This window comes from Hydra viridissima, unplaced genomic scaffold (assembly GCF_058129835.1).
Source record: "Hydra viridissima isolate aposymbiotic clone 2 unplaced genomic scaffold, HvirCarnegie_v1 scaffold_10, whole genome shotgun sequence".
Taxonomy (NCBI): Eukaryota; Metazoa; Cnidaria; class Hydrozoa; order Anthoathecata; family Hydridae; genus Hydra; species Hydra viridissima.
The window spans coordinates 16,519,594-16,537,282 of record NW_028324309.1 but is presented as its reverse complement, the minus strand read 5'-3'; the positions used below and the strand labels follow the sequence as shown (position 1 = coordinate 16,537,282).

Genomic DNA, 17,689 nt, shown 5'->3' with positions numbered 1-17,689 from the left:
TAGTCACTATAAAAATCCTATAACGCTATGTTTAACACTTACGCAATGATATCAGATAAAAAGGATTCAGAAGATTTTTTAATGCTAAAATTCTCACCCAGTCCAGAATTTCCCAAGAAGTTAAATTTCCCAAGAAGTTATATTAATATTTGTAGCAAAATTGAAACTTGAATAACTTTTGAGCTGTTTGACCAATAAAGCTGAAACTTTCAGGATAATTTTGTTTCCTCAAAGGATCTTGTGACCAACTACAAAATTTGCATAGAATAATCCATAACTAGCATTTACAACAGTTTTAGAATAATGAATTATTTCTCTCTATAGATTCCCATCTTTGCCTGATGGCATCAGGGAAAGATTGTCATGAAAAAAGCACTGAAATATTTGCTAGTAAGCGACAGCAAATTTTTCTTTCCTGCTCAGTGGATGGTAACTTAATCAAAAACTCACAAATTAGATGGAGAAGAAACAATCAGGAAATCACTTTGAGTCCACCTTACTCAATTGCATGGGAAAGAGGAAAGCTGTTAATGATTCGGCCAGTGATAGTTGGCATTACTGATGGATATTATGAATGTGTTGCAAACTTAGGAAGTGTTGAACTACAAAAAAGTGTCAAAGTTACTGTAAAAGATGGTAAATTTTATGAGAAAATTTTGATAGTACTTTTTTAAGCATATCATACATTTTGTAGGATACTGTTTCAAGTAAAGCTTAAGTAAAGTGAGTATTGCCACAAAATAATATGCGCCTTAAAATAATTTTGCCAAACAATGGTGGAATTTTTTTTTAATCCTACTCTTGCTTTCTAACTAAAGTTGGCTTTATAACCTAGTATTGAGTTTTGTAAAGTAAAATTGGCTTTGTAAACCAAAATTACATTTGTTAGAGTTGGGTAGCATTTTTCAAGATAGAGAAATGTTTTACAAAGTTTGAATATTAGTCCTTTCACAGCATTTATTAGTACTTAAAAGTGCCCTTTTTTCTTTTAATAAAAAATTAGTTCTACAGAGTTCCGCATTTTTGGTATTTTCCTAGCTCTGAAAAGATCAACATCTTAGGTGTTTTTTTTCTTTAAACCATAAGTTTGTTTTGGGAAGATAATAAGATCTCAGAGTTAAGCATGCTACATTTGACAAACAAATGTTTTTTACCACTGAATCTAGGATAAGTATTTTGTTATTCTATTTGCTTAATTCATTATTAGGGTATCATATCACTACATATACATAGATTTTTTTAGTTCAATGTAAAACAACTTATTTAGTGATTGTTATGTTGTTGAAATTCATTAAAAGAGTTTTAATTCTTCTCAGAGCTACCAAATGGTTTTCCACAAATAAAAACTCATCCTGTTAATATACGTCAACCTGAAAGAAAAATCATTGATTTTAACTGTGTGGTTTCTGGCAAAAAACCTTTGCAAGTGATTTGGTTCCACAACAGAGTCCCCATCACTAGCACCAATAATTATTATGTTCATACATACAAATCGCTAGAAAGCAGCGATTTATTTATATCAAATTTGAGCCTCCGAAATGTTTCCAACTTTCATACTGGTTTTTACCAATGTGTTGCTTTTAATGAATATGGCCAAGATGCATCACATCAAGCCATGTTTTCTGTGGCTCCTAAAAGATTCCGCAGAGTAAGTCAGCATAAAAAATTTTTAATAAAGTTCAAAAATCTACTTGTATAATACTAGTGCATTCATAATATTATTATTTTATTTAATACATAATACTAGTGCTATGTATCATTATTATCTTGATAAGGTAATGATTATATATATTGCTTGGTTAATATTCACTTTTATTTTAAAATTTAACTTAAACTCATTTACCTTTTCTTTTATTTAAGAAATAGATTTTAAACATTATTTGCTTTTTTTTTTTTGTCATAATTATTTAGCATCTTGTAACAGAAATCAAATTTTAAAAACATCTTTAGACCTTAAAGATTTAAATGGTTTAAGTACAAGAAGTTTTGCAAGTAATTGCAAAATTTCTAAGTTTTTATGCTCAGTTCTTAAGGCATTTTACTCAAACAAATTTCAAATATTTAAACAAATATAAAAAATCCTTAATTTTAATCTGATTTGGAAGGTATATATCTTTGTTTTAATGATTTTCCTTTAAGCAACTACCTCTCTGAAGTGAAATTGATGAACAGCTTTCTGGTAATTTATATCAGTTTAAATAGTTCACAAACTTTTTTTTTTCATGAATTCAATAAGAAAATATTGGTCTTCATTTTAAAGAGAAATAATTTATGTTAAAGTAGTAAGTAGAATTATAAAATGCAATTTTTGAAAATTTATGAGCATTTAACCCTAATCATTAAATTGAGTCTTTATGGTTTGCTTAAAAATAGACTTTTTTTGTTAGAAGTCCAAAAAACATCAATTGGTTTTTTTTATTTGTATGGCCTTTATTATATAGACCAATCCAGATTGATTGATTTAAAGTTTTTGTTTTCTTAAATTATCTTTAATAATGCATGTTCTTTGATAATGCTAATTGCAATATAATTATAATTTAGGAAACAAGCTTAGATGATGGTATGTGTTTTAACTGGTGTATCCTTGTTTTAGTGAATTTTTCTTTTAAATTTGTTTCTTCACTAAATATCTTTTTTTTTAGAATGGTTTTCAGAAAACTGCTCAAATGAACACAAGAGCAGTACAACTTTTACAAATATTAGGGTGTGTTGTAACCATAGTCAAAGATTCTATTTTCGATTGCAATGGATTAATCCTTCTTGTAAGTCTAAAATACTAATAAGTTTTTTGATTTTATTTAATGTATATTAAATGATATTTATCATTATTACAGTTATAAAAGTTAAATATTAAAATATGACATGTACCAGAAAAAGTCTGCATGGATATTTTAAAGGATATTTATTCTACTGTTGTATTTTGATATTGAATGTTATATATATTTTGAAAGTACATATATTTATATTCTTAAATTTCACTTAAGTAAGTTTGTGTATGTGAGAATGCATACACTTTGTGTTTTTTGCTCTAATCCATTTATTTTTGAAGTCTTGGATATTTTTTAGTTTTTTTTACATTGAGCCTCAGTTTTCTTTTGACACCAGCCCAATATCTTTTCATAGAATGTAATTTGGGACAATATGGTGGTTGCAGTGTTTTTCAATGAAATCTACTTTGAATTTCTTGCTTTTCTTCATGACAAGGAATTTTTTTCTTTTTATAAGATTCATAGCCACAATTTCTCTTTACTTTTTGTATAGTGGTAGCATTCGCCTTAAATTTATTTGCTAAAAGTTTTAACAGAAGTTTCTGGATTTCTGTCAAAGACATCTGTCACTTTTTTAAGAAGATCTTGTCAAACAAAACCTTTTTTTCTTCCACTTTCTGATTTTGTTTTGATTATATAGGTGTCTTTAAATCTTTTTACAATGCTCTGCACTGTTCTTAAAGCAATCTGCGACTCTTCAGAATGTGTTTAATTTGATACACCAGGATTATGAATGAGAAATTTGCAAAGTTTTTTCTTCTTGATTTGATAAAAATTCAATTAAAGCTAATTACTTTTTTGTTCAAAATTTCACTTTTGTTTTACTTGTTTGTCAAAATTTCACCTGTGGCTTAACACTAAACACCATCATAATCTTTTAGTGAGCCTACAATTTTTACAAAGAAGACTTAATTTAGCAAAAATCTTTTTTCAAAATTTTTAAATAACATGAAAAACAGAATGAAATGAGTAAAAAAAACTAAGTAAAAAAAACTAAGTAAAAGAGTACAAGCTGAAAATATCCTAAGTTATGAAGAAATACAACTACATAGAAGTTAAATTCCTTTAAAAATTTAACAACAGGTTTTTATGCCTGATATCTGCAGTTGTATTTATGTTCAAAAATAGTGTTACATTAGATTATATTATTTTTTATGTAATTTTATTTCGTCTTTTAGTTGAAAATGAAACAGTGAAGAACTTGATTGTTGGTTTATATTTCAATGGCATACAATATTGCTCCTTGCAAAAAAATGTAACTAAAATATATTTTAATTAACTTTGTACAATTTAGTTTTCTAACTGAAAGGGATGGTTCTCGTTAAGAGAAGATAGGATCTGTGATCTGTGATTAACTGTGATAAACTGATATGCATAAAACCAAATAGAAAAAATTATTTATTTTCATAAAGAATTAAGAGCATATTTTAAATCAAAATACTTTTTAACTTACACATATTGCTTCAGAATTTAATAACATAGGGAGCTTCAAACACAGGAATTTCAATTTTAAAAAAGAATTTTATGCAGATTTTTTAATTTTTAGTAGTTGCAAGTTTTAATTATAATAAGCAAAAGTTGATAATGAAAAAAACTAGCAATTAAAGTAAAAATTACCATCATATTTGTTACAATTTTTGTCTTCAACTACCCTCTCCACATTGTAATTTTTTAAATTGTCTTTTAGTAATTTGAATTTTTTTTACTTTCAGAATACCATGGCAATTAACTTACCTGAAGTGAATTTTAATCAAAGCAGTAATAAACTTAATGGCTTTGTAAGTTTTCTATTTTTTTTTTTTTTAATGAATGCTAGTTAAATATTTTAGTCAAAATTTATCAATTAATCTAATCATCTGTTAGAAAAATCTTCTGCTATTATCAAAACATGCAAATCAAAATTATCGGTTTGCTTATAAACACTTTTTGTTCATAATTTTTTTCTGTTTTATAATAATGCTAAATTAAAGATTAATTTTACATAGACTTTACAATTTGTTTAGTGAAAAGTTTTTTAAGCTTTAAAAATAGTATCAAACGTAATTATAAACTTGAATAGTAAATATATAATAAATATTAGATTTAATATGTTTTAACTAAAGCTCTTAAAAAATGTTTCTTATAGCCTAATATGTTTAATTAAATTTTCAATACATTTTTTATTAAAACAGTTTTTGGTTTTAGTAAATAAGTAAACGAGGTTTATTTTTACAATTGTTATTGTTATACAGCCGCTTTCAAAAATATAAGATCACTTAGCGGTTACTTAAATTATTTAAATGCTTTTAAAAAAATAAAAAAAAAAAAGGGAGATTTTAAAATAAAAATTTAAAATTTTTTTTGGAGTACATTGTATAACCAAAAAAAAAAAAAATTTTTTTTTAAAAATTGTTTTAATACCAAAATCAATCAAAAAAGAAAATTGGGTCAAAAAAAATAGTCTATCCAAATACATCCATCTAAAAATAATACAAAAAGTTAAAAAAAGTCAAAAAATCATCATGAAAGCTTAATAAAGTCTACATCACTAAACAACAATTTTAGTGTTGCCCACTCACCCTCTTCCAGTCAAACACAACTTTACAAAGTGTCATTTGGGTTTGCATACTGTAAAATCTTTAATAAATCATGTTGAATGTTGAAGAAGAAGGTATGTAGATACAAGATAAATGTATATTTTCTTCATTTTAATTGATAGTGACATTTTTGTTCATATATATATGAAACTAAAAATGTTAGATTTTTTTTGTAAATATTATATTCAAAACTGTTTTCTTATATGAGATAAGCCAAGATAAGTTAAGATTTTGTACATAACTTAAATATTAGTTATTCTAGTTAATGTTTTTGAAGAAAAAAGTCCCACATAAACCTTCCCTTTTTTTTAACTTAATTTTGATTGAATAATACAACAAAAACATTGATTTTTGAATAAAAACTTATTTCCTTTTTTTTTCAGATTCTCAAGCAATGATAAAAGAGATGACTAGAAAAGGATTCTAGGATGTCTTGAAACAATGTCCAAAGAAAAAAATTGATGACAAATTTGTGTTTTTAGAAGATCTCCTCAAAATTATTACAAAATATACTGAAAATGAACAAAGTTCACTAAAAAATCCCTTAAAGACTATCAAGCTTCACTTTAAACAAAAATGAATAGCTAACAACATAGGACTATTTTTGAAGAAATATGAACTATGGCTCAATGCCACCATATTTCTACCTAGCTGTATTACAAAAAGGCCTGGCTGACCATCAAAAGATTTTTAGGCTGTTATGTTGCTGCCTGAATTGCATTCTTAAGAGTGACAAATAGGATTAAAAGATATAATTGGTGTAAGGAAAAACTTCACTGGTTCAGATTAGTCTAAGTTTATTTTTGATGAATCAAATTTTGAGGTGATTAAGTGTAATTAAGAATTATCGTTAAAAAATATAGCTTCAGAGAAATATAAGGAAAGAATTTTGTGTACCAACAATAAAAGGTGGTGGCGACTTGATGGGTATATAGGGATGCATTTCTCATAAAGGAATAGGATTTCAAAATTTTTATACAGGAAGAATTAACCAGTATACTTACAAAAAGACTTTGGAAAATAAGCTTTAACCTACCACTGGGTGATTTTTTGGAAGGTGTAAAAATGAGATTCTCCAACAGGATGGTGAAACAATACATTCTAACAACTCAATAAAAGAGTGGTTTAAATGTGGCATATTGCTCTTCTACGCTGACTAGCACGATCACCAGAGTTAAACCCCATCTAAAATGATTGGTAATGGATGGACAAGAAATTATCAAGAGAGAATGTAGAAAGCTTTGTGCAATTGAAACTTGCACTGGAAAAAATAATTCGTTTGGAATGAAATTCCAAACAAATTATGAATGCATCTGATTGAATCTATGCAAAAATTTATTCGAGTCTGTGTAAAAGCACTTGTTGGCCATCCAAAATGCTAAATTAAAGCATAACCTTATATTTTTGACAGATTTTTTTTATTTTAGTTTTTTGACATGATTCTCTTTTTTGATTGATTTTTGATATGAAAAGTGATGAAAAAGTTTTTTTTTAAATTTTTTTTATTTTGAATATACAATGTATTCCACATAAAAAATCAAAAAATCTCACTTCTTTATTTTTAATTTTTTTAAAAATCATAATTGCTAATAAAGCTTGGTGATTTTATATTTTTTAAAGCCACTGTATATATATATTACTATTATTATTATTATTCTAAGTAAGTAAAGTAGATAATATTTCCCTACTCTAAAGTTTAAATCTAAGTTGTTTCAAAATATCTGTAAGTTATCTTTAGTCTTTATATTCCTGTTTCAATAACATTCATAAATGGCTAATCAGCAATATTACTTTTGCTTTCAACATTTTTAAAATAAAATATTGTTTATGCTTTCAACAATTTTAGATAAAAATTCCAAGAGCATCTACTAGTTTCTCAATCAAGTTACATCAATGTTTTAAACCAGGTAAATATTACTGCTTAAAATTGGATGAGAAGTATGTACTAGCAATATTTGGTTAAAAAATTTATATTTGATAAATGGTAAAATATAAACATTAAGTAGTTTTACGAAAATCATTAACAGTTATTGATATTTTTATAGAAAAGTAACTAAAGATGTAAAACTGAATTTCTTGTTAGTTTGTACTGCAAATGTTATTGCAAATTGTTTTAGAACATGTAGACACCTGTAGTGGTGCTCCTGGACCCATAACAATGTTGCCTGAAGTATATCAAAGTTATCGAATAGTATACATCGTATTTGCTGTTGTTTTGAGTCTATTAATAATTGTTAGCTTAATGTGGATTGTTTTAAGAGTCAGACGTAATGGTATTTATGGGAAAATGTTAAAAATTCAAAATTATAGTAGGTTTTATGTTTTTTTTACAGCTACATTTGTGTTATACTAATTACATATCATTGGCATGATATGTAAAAAGTTTTCTAAAGTTTTAAGTATTATGGTATTATAAAGTTGTTGTTTTTTGGTTATTTCGCTACTCATCATTTAGAATAATTGCCTTTTAGCAGAAAAAATAAAACTATGAATTGATAATTTAAATGTAGATATTAAAAATCGAGTGGTATACATCTCTCATTGTGCATCAACAGAAAAAGAAAAAGAAAAAGTACTATCTTTAGCAACAAAACTTCACTCCATTTCAAATGTTCAGGTTTGTATTGATCTTTGCAATCAGAATTCAATCGTTAATTGTGGAGGATTATCAAGCTGGGTGCCAGAAAATCTGAAAAAGGCTGACAAGATTGTCATGATCTTTTCTCCATTGTATTTGGAGGTATGTTTGTTACAGTATGTCCAGAAAGTTTATACGAAGGCAAATTTTTTATGATTTTGGTCAATATTTTTTGGATGACAAAATTGTAAAAACAAAAGCTTTTTTAAAAATTTTTGTAAAGTAACATTTAGTATGCTTTAATTAACAAAGCAAAAAAATTTTGCAATGGAATTTTATACATTTATAAATGTAAAAATACAAGAGCAAGATAAAACTATTCAAATGCTATACCAATATTAGATTGGTTTCCTTGTTATTTAAACTAACAATTTGCCATTTAACACTCTCAGGGATACTTTTCTTACCCATTTGGTCAAAAATTTACCAGATCAGGTTTGGTATTGATTATTTCAAAAATTATTTAATTCTTCATGAAAATTTTTTTGGTAGGGTATTATAATAAATATTATCATTTTCAGAGGCACAGGAAGTCTTATAGATCAAATAAATCCAAAATTACGCTATTCGCCTAAAAGTAATGGCCATTTATTGCCCAGGTTAAATTTGGTAACTAATTGATCAGTTATCAATAGAAGAGAGGGAAGTGTCACACATGCACAAAAAAGGTGCCGATAAATAGGAACTCATTATCTAATTAATAAAAAAAAGATTTCTAAAAAATCTTTTGCTGTGACAATTTTATCATTAAAAAACTAAACCGGTATCATAAAAAATTTGCTCTCGTATAAACTCTCTGGACACACTGTATTACTGTTTGAACAATTTATCTTACTTTAGCTAAATTTCGTTATATTTTTTTTGGTTTTAAAAAAGAAGATTTCAGCATTAAAAAAAGTAAAATTTTTAAAAGCTTACTGCTCCGTTTAATCTTTCGTTGTTTGCACTTGTGTTTTTGGTGAACTCGTTTTTGACTTGATTGTTGTTGCTGCGTAGTTCTCCAAAACACTCATAAGTAAATAAGAAAAAGATGTTTTAAAAAAAAATATTACAAATATAAAAAAAGATTTTCGTAAATAGGAAAAAAGTGTTGACAATGATTTTCACAGATAAATGTAAGATGATAATCTGCGAGTTCAATATATGTCTACAAAGTGGACTGCAAGACTAAAATACGTGCATATATACACATGAGAGACGTACCTAGACAGCCTCCCGTTACAGGCCCAATGCTGGCCCAGTTCCGCTTGCGACAGCGGCGCGATGCCGGCAATTAATTACGGCCCAATGTCAAAACGGCCAATGACCCAGCATCGCTAGCCAGCACTGGCCCGGGATCATTTTCCAGCATTCTTCCGTAATCGTATGCCAGCACTGACCCGTTACTCTTAAACAATACACTTACACTAGCACGCTATTATTAGCCATTTCTGAATAAAACGTGATATCGCACAAAAAACAAATACAAAAATAAATATTTTTTGAAATTTACTCTGATTCAAATTGACAAAAATAATTTTAATTGTACAGATACTGATAGAATGAAATAGTGCTATTTATTCAACGAATTTTTTCGTCCTTCCCGAGGTTTTAGTCCACCATTTCGATCTCCTGAATGCTAAAAATACTCTTCGGCCAACGCTCAACCACTTCGCTTGATGCTCCCGAGTTTAAATGATTTTTTTTTATAGCACCTGAGCATAAAATTTAACTTTGAATGTATGATTACATTGTGTAAATATATATATATATAAATATATAAACATATATATATATATATATATATATATATATATATATATATATATATATATATATATATATATATATATATATATATATATATATATATATATATATATATATATATATATATATATATATATATATATATATATATATATATGTTGTAAATAAAGACAAAGATTTCTTCTTACCCGATGAAACTTTTTTTCAAGTTTTCGACTGAAATAAGCACCTCTTTTTCAACTGTAAAAATCGGGATATCTCAGAAATTTCATTTTTAAAATTCTAGTAAAATAAAAATAAACATAAAGTTACTTAAAATATCTAAAAGTATAAGTTCTAAGCATACTGCTACTAACCAGTGCAATGAAGTGTTCCTTTACTCACTTTGGCAAGAATCTGTCTGACAGATGATGATCAATTGGATGTCAATGAAGACCCTGAAAACCATAATAAAAAAGAAAAAAATAATGAAACTGTTTATTTTAACAATAGGTTGTTGTGCATTTTATTGCGAACACACACACACACACAAACGCACACGCACACGCACATAAATATATTTTGGAATGTGTATGTCTATATATATATATATATAGACATACACACTCCAAAATATATTTATGTGCGTGTGCGTAAACATAAGTATATTTTGGAGTGTGTATGTCTATATATATACATATATATATATATATATATATATATATATATATATATATATATATATATATATATATATATATATATATATATATATATATGTATATGTATATATATATATGTATATATATATTTAAAATACCAAAAGTATCTCAAAAATCTAATGCAAATAAAAAAAGAAACCAAAAACAATTTATTAAACATTTATGGGAGTCATTTCTATGCCAATTTCATTTACTAAATGTAATTTCTCCAATCGGCAGCTATTGAATGCATAAATGTAGACAATATTGTTATAAAATTGTTATTATTAGGAAAGAAAATTACTCAAGACACGAGTAAAATTAACCTAAATAAGTTAAAATTTTCAATTACCACCTCATACAAAACTATGTATGAAATAAGCATATTAATTTTGTTAGTAATGATGTAAGAAAATAGACTTAGTACAGATTTCAACAAATTAAATTATAACAAATGGAGCAAGGGTGAAACAACAAAACTTTAATCAACTTGTAACAATAGATACTTGAGAATTCTGTCATCTAAAATTGCAATGCGTTTAATTTATATATATATATATATATATATATATATATATATATATATATATATATATATATATATATATATATATATATATATACACATTTCTTTGACCATTTCTGTTTTATTGCTAAATCAATCTTGCATGAATGTTATTCAAACTGTTTAATATAAAAACATAGCTACCTTTATATAAAATAACTGTAATGATTTGTGCTAACATAAGTGAAATTTACATTATCTACATCATACGACATCTAAACTTTTTACAGTAGTATTTACTACTGCAAGAGTTAGGATGTAGCAATTGCAATTCTAATTACAACATAACTATACGTTTTCACAAAAAAGTGCGTTTGCTATTATTATTACAATACGTATTGTAATAATAGCATAATAAAAAAAACAGCAAAAGCAAGAAATTTGCGAAATATATCTTGTAAGTATTTGGCTTCGCGTCTATAAAATCATCATGGATGACGCAGAAAATATTCAAAATAATGACGGTTATGGCAAAACAACATTCGGCCAGAACTCTGTAGCCGCCACAATCGGGCCACTGTTGGCCCAATAACAAATGCCATCGCAATGGAGTACGACTACTCGCCAGAAGCATGCCAGACTCGGGACAGTACTGGCCCGTTACTAATCTAGTCGTCACGGTGTGCGATGATTCGCCAGAATTCTGGCCCAGTGTCGTAAGCTGTCTGTGTATAAGCCATTTCTGAAGAAAACGTGATATCGCACAAAAAAAAAAAAAAAAATACAAAATGAAATATTTATTGAAATTTATTCCAAATCATATTGATGAAAATAATTTTAAATAGTACAAATATTGATAGATTAAAATAATACTATTTATTCAACGAACTTCCCGAGGTTTTCGCCCACCATTTCGATTTCCTGAACGCTAAAAATATTCTTCGGCCAACGCTCAACCTCTTCGCGTGATGCTCCCGAGTTGAAATGATTAATTTTTGTAGCACCTGAACATAAAGTTTAACTTTAATGTATGATTACATTATATATATATATATATATATATATATATATATATATATATATATATATATATATATATATATATATATATATATATATATATATATATATAAAATTACTGTAACGACATGTGCTAACACAAGTGAAATTTACGTTATTTACATCATGCGTCATCTAATACCCAGACAGCTTACGACACTGGGCCAGAATTCTGGCGAATCATCGCACACCGTGACGACTAAATTAGTAACGGGCCAGTACTGTCCCGAGTCTGGCATGCTTCTGGCGAGTAGTCGTACTCCATTGTTGTTTCTTCGTTTTATATATATATATATTGCTCTATTTATACAAAGTATTGAACACTCTTATACGAACAAGAGATATTGTATTTGAAAATAATACAACTTGAAATAGCTATATATATATATATATATATATATATATATATATATATATATATATATATATATATATATATATATATATATATATATATATATATATATATAAGGAAACATCAAATAATACGAATTCTCTAAATGCAAAATTAATTTATGAGAAATTTTCTCTGGATTATGGTTACCAGCATCATCAGCTCGTAAAATTATTTTAATTTACAAAAAAACGGCCTAAAATTAACTGACGTCAGCAGTTGAGTGGCTTCTTCCTTTTTAATCCTCACATAAAAACGTGAAAAATGGTGTTCAAAATTTAGTTTTAACAAATTGCCTATTATCGAGTTTAATCCCGCCATTTAGAGGGGAACATTGGTGCATCTGTGTCTCGAGAGCCTCAACTCGTATATATGGTCTATTTAAAGCTCACAAACCTGAAAAATCCTATTGTATGAAAAGAGTAGTATCAACAATCGGCACGGGATTTTTCAGTGACTTGTTCCACTTAAACTTTTTTTTTTTAAAAAAAAAAGAAAATACGTCTGCGAAACGAAATTACAAATTAGAACTCGAACCCAACAACAACAAAAAAGGTTAAACGAGGGCAAGCATCATCATGTTCAGAAGAAATTAATTGGGAGAGAACTAAAACTCTTAAAGTAGAGGCAAAAACATTTGATATATATATATATATATATATATTGACTGGAATGTGCAGAAATGGCGAACTGTCCTGTTCAGTGATGAATCGAAGTTCAACATCATTGGGAGCGATGGCATTTGCCGTGTACGTCGACCGGCCGGAAAATGCCTCGATTTACGTTACTGCCATAAGACCGTGAAGCATGGTGGAGGCAATGTAATGGTCTGGGGGTGTTTTTCTGCTAACGGTCTAGGTCCAATACATCGAAACAATAGAATAATAAACCGTTTCATGTATAAAATATCCTGAAAGATGTTATGTTACCTCATGCTGAATGGAATATGCCAATAAAATGGGTTTTTCAGCAAGACAACGATCCGAAACACACTGCAAAAGTAGTCAAGCAGTGGTTTCAAGACAAGCACCTATCGGTGATGGATTGGCCGCCTCAATCTCCGGATCTCAATCCTATCGAGAACCTGTGGGAGATCGTCAACCGCAGAATTAATCGTGAAGGTGTTCGTAATAAGGATCAACTGTTTGAACAAATCCAAAAGGCCTGGGCAGCGATTCCACAAAGTTTGATTGATCACCTGATCGAATCTATGCCTCGAAGATGCAAGGCTGTAATCGACAACAAAGGATTCGCCACGAAACATTGATAGCGAAATACAGCTTGGTCAACATTTTGTCGAGTTGCACTTGTTTTGTCCAGAAGGAAATCAACTTTTTTTAATACTTTTGATTAATTTATTAATTTTCGTGTACAAATAATGAACTTTGTGATGAATAAAATTTGAAGAACTTTGTCTGTATCTGTTTAGACAGTTACATAGTTATTTCTCTAAATTGAAAAAATGCAGCACTTTTATATAAAGAAACTAAATTAGCATTATTTGGTTGCAAATGTTTTGTCCAATACTGTATATATATATGAAGACCTCAGCGGAAAAACCAGCGATGTCACATTTTTAAAATTTTTGAGAAACTATTATTTTTCAAGCAAGCATATCTTATTTCATCTTTTATTTTATTTACCAAGTGAAAAAACTAGTCCACTCATTAAAAAAGAGGATAAAATTAAACATGATCAAATGGAACAATCGGTGATGTCAAGGGTTACATTTGGAATAGCCTGCGTTGTCCGAAGTTTTTATAGTTTACGAAACAACGTGATTCCTTAATACCTCAAGTATTGGTTGAAAAAAAAAGCCGCGGAAAAAAGTAAACAAAAAACAAAATGGCTTGTAATGATAGTCCGGTGGTTACAGAAAAATCAAGAAAAAGAAAGATTAATATTAATTTTAAAAATAGAAAAAAATACACAATTTATCGAGCCATATTATTGGGGCAGACTGTAATTGTATTCGACTTGCATGTTTTAAAAATATTAGTAGTGAGGAAAGGAACGAACTTATTAAGAACTTTAATGAATATTCATCTTAAAATAGTCAGGACGCGTACTTATCCACACTAATAAAAATCCAAAACATTAACAGAAGAAGACCACGACAGAATGCAGATAAAACTTACTTACACAATTTTTCATATTCTTATTGTGTAAGGGTGAAAAGAGCACAATCAGCTATCGAAGTTCCAATCTGCATTAAAGCTATGATGTCTTTTTTCGGAATTACAAAAGCTAAGATCGAATCAATAAGGAAATCAGTTGCTACAACTGGTTAGTAGATAGTTAAAGAAGTTATTTATAATATTTTAAGTTATGAACTAAATTATTTATATGTGTGTGTGTGTGTGTGTGTGTGTGTGTGTGTGTGTGTGTGTGTGTGTGTGTGTGTGTGTGTGTGTGTGTGTGTGTGTGTGTGTGTGTGTGTGTGTGTGTGTGCATTCTTTTAGGTCGCCCTCCAATTGATGGTAGAGGCAAGCATAAAAATTGGCCACACAAAATAACTGAAAGTGACAGGGAAGCTATCCAAAAACATATATCTTCTTTCAGAGGAAGGTCATCTCATTATGCTATTGGAAAAACTAAAAAAATTTACTTATCTGAAGATCTAAATGTCTCTAAAATGTTTGAACTATTCAAACATGCTTACCCAACTGTTAAATTAGGATACGAAACATACAGAGTAGTTTTTAACAATAAATTTAATATTGGGTTTGGCTTTCCACAAAAAGACACTTGTTTAGCTTGTGATGAGTTCATTGTAAATATAAAACACACTGACCAAGAGCTTTTAAATGCAGTTGGTCAAGATATTATCAAACTTAATAAAAAAAAAAAAGATCTTGAAACAGAGCATGATTTTCACACAAAAAGAGCTGCTGTATTTTATAACAGAAAGTCAGATGCAAAAAAACGAGCAAAAAACTCAGACATGTTTGAAGCTATTGCTTTTGATTTTCAGAAGAATTTACCCTTGCCTAATAAATCAACTAACAATGTGTATTACCGAAGAGAGCTTAAATTTTTTTCATTTAATATACACATCCTATCCAGTGATGAAGTATTTCTTTATACATACGATGAAACAACAGGAAAAAAGGGAGCTGATGATGTTTGCTCTACGCTTTATCATTTTATCATTAATCATCTTTCTGACACAGTCCTTAAATTACATTTTTTTTGCGATGGATGTGCAGGACAAAACAAAAATTACACTGTGTTTCGTTTTTTGCATTGGATGGTTGACTTTCAAAAACGTTTTAAATGTATTAAAGTGTCATTTCCTATACGAGGTCATTCCTATATGGAATGCGATCATGACATGGCAAATGTTAATATAAAGGCTAATGTTGAAATTCCTGAGGATTGGCGTCAGATTCTTAAGAATTGCAGAAAAAAACCTTCACCTTTTAATGTTGTAAATTTTTTCAATGTAAATTTTTTCAGATTTTCTGATTACTTGAAACAATATTATAAGTGTGCATGTCCGATAAAAACTCGACCAGTCAGAGAACTTGTCATTAAAGATATACACCCTGCACTGCGTCTCTTTCCTAACAACTGGAATGACAATATTGAAAATACTGCTTTGGTAAAACGTAGACAAAATAATCAAACAGAAACTGCACTCAATCAGTTTAATATGTATTCCTCAGTTCTACCAATAAGTACTGCCAAGTATAACGACTTACAAGTTCTGAAGCGTCTATGTTAACATGATAATCACAATTTTTTTGATAATCTTGTTACTTCAAACACAGAAACACAAGATTCGGCATCAGAAGATTCAGATACTGATTAGAAAAATATATTTTAATTATGGTTATGTTTCTCATTAATTTCATGTTGGTCTCATTAATTTCACGTATAGTAATGTTTCTGATAAATTTGTGTTAAAATTTATGTTTTAATTAGTTTGACTTTGTTAGATAAAAAAAATCTATTGCTCCACAATAGATGTTAACAAAATGTAATAACTTCCCATAGACGTTTCAGTGGGATAACAAAAAAAAATTAGCTAAAGAAACAGCAGGGTCAACTGTCTTTTGAGGCCCCTTATATCATGAAGAGCCCATTTTTAAGATATTGATTTGTTTTTAAACAAAAAAGAAGGGCTAAAAATAGTAATTACGCCACTTAAAAATTCCAAGGAAAAAGTCAGTGATGACCATTTATTGATAATGAACTTTAGTTTCCGAAAAAAACATTGAAAAAATATTTATATTTTATTTTTTAAGAAATAATCTGATATAAATATAGTTAATCTATATATATATACATAAAACTAAAAAGCAGTGTATAAATTAAATTTTAAAGAACGTTTTGAACTTTAAAAATTGATTATCTCAAAATAATAAAAATGTGACAACGCTGGTTTTTCCACTGAGGTCTTCAATATATATGTATATATTCTAAAAATACCAAAAGTATCTCAAAAATCTAATGCAAATAAAATACGAAATCAAAAACAATTTATTAAACATTTATGGGAATCATTTTTATGCCATTTATATTTACCAAATGTAATTTCTCCAATCGGCAGCTATTGAATGCATTAATATAGACAATATTGTTATATAACTGTTATTATTAGGAAAGAAGATTACTTAAGACACGACTAAAATTAACGTAAGTAAGGTAAATATTTCAATTACCACCTCATATAAAACTATGTATGAAATAAACATATTAATTTTGTTAGTAATAATGTAGGTAAATAGAAAGTACAGATTTCAACAAATTAACACTTTCGCTGCCAGTTATGAGTATACTCGTACTAAGTTGGCGTCATTAATTTGCCAACTACGAGTATATTCGTAGTTAGCGGGACTTTGATATTTGCCAACTACGACTATATTCGTAGTGCTTTTTTTTTTGTCAGTTATATTCAGAATAAAAAATACTTTAGAATTATTTCAGATTAAAAATATTTTATTTATTGAAATGTTGATATCTAGCCTTGGCAATGAAAAATGAAACCACGCAAAACAGCCTCGGCAAAAATTAATCATTGCAGGCATTATGGCTCGGCAAAATAAATAACGCATAGTTTAAAGTAGCTTGGCAGCGAACGTGTTAAGTTAAAACAAGTGAAGCAAGGGAGAAATAACAAAACCATCATCAACTTGTTGAATACACACTTGAGAATTCTGTCATCTAAAATTACAATGTGTTTAACATTATCTAAGTGTGATACTAAATGTAATTCTTAACAGACTTATATCATACAGGTTTTTTAAAATTAAAACCTCGCAAAAGACACATAACTGGCCAAAATGATATTTTGGTACTTTTAAACAAAGGCAAA

At 28.1% G+C, this 17,689-nt stretch overlaps 1 protein-coding gene, 1 long non-coding RNA gene and 1 pseudogene across 7 annotated transcripts in view; 2 read left to right on the top strand and 1 right to left on the bottom strand.

Annotated features, from left to right (window-relative positions):
* The window catches only part of LOC145181770 (uncharacterized), a 32,081-nt gene that overhangs the window by 12,344 nt on the left and 2,048 nt on the right, over positions 1-17,689 (top strand). For 5 of the 6 annotated variants that reach the window (XM_090065515.1, XM_090065516.1, XM_090065514.1 and 2 more), the window contains 9 exons: positions 325-636; positions 1,317-1,648; positions 2,542-2,560; positions 2,643-2,762; positions 3,947-4,023; positions 4,481-4,546; positions 7,191-7,251; positions 7,462-7,653; positions 7,855-8,084. In XM_090065515.1, coding sequence (XP_089921641.1) covers positions 325-636; positions 1,317-1,648; positions 2,542-2,560; positions 2,643-2,762; positions 3,947-4,023; positions 4,481-4,546; positions 7,191-7,251; positions 7,462-7,653; positions 7,855-8,084 — 1,409 coding nt within the window. Of the gene's footprint in view, positions 1-324; positions 637-1,316; positions 1,649-2,139; positions 2,180-2,541; positions 2,561-2,642; positions 2,763-3,946; positions 4,024-4,480; positions 4,547-7,190; positions 7,252-7,461; positions 7,654-7,854; positions 8,085-17,689 lie in introns of those variants that run through there. The other variant, XM_090065519.1, reaches the window with a different exon arrangement.
* LOC149883383 (uncharacterized) lies at positions 9,240-10,259 on the bottom strand. The gene is made up of 3 exons (XR_016444578.1): positions 10,088-10,259; positions 9,920-10,013; positions 9,240-9,676 (listed from the first exon to the last, which is right to left on the bottom strand). It is a non-coding gene; the product is annotated as an uncharacterized LOC149883383 (long non-coding RNA).
* LOC149883382 (uncharacterized) lies at positions 12,733-16,183 on the top strand (annotated as a pseudogene).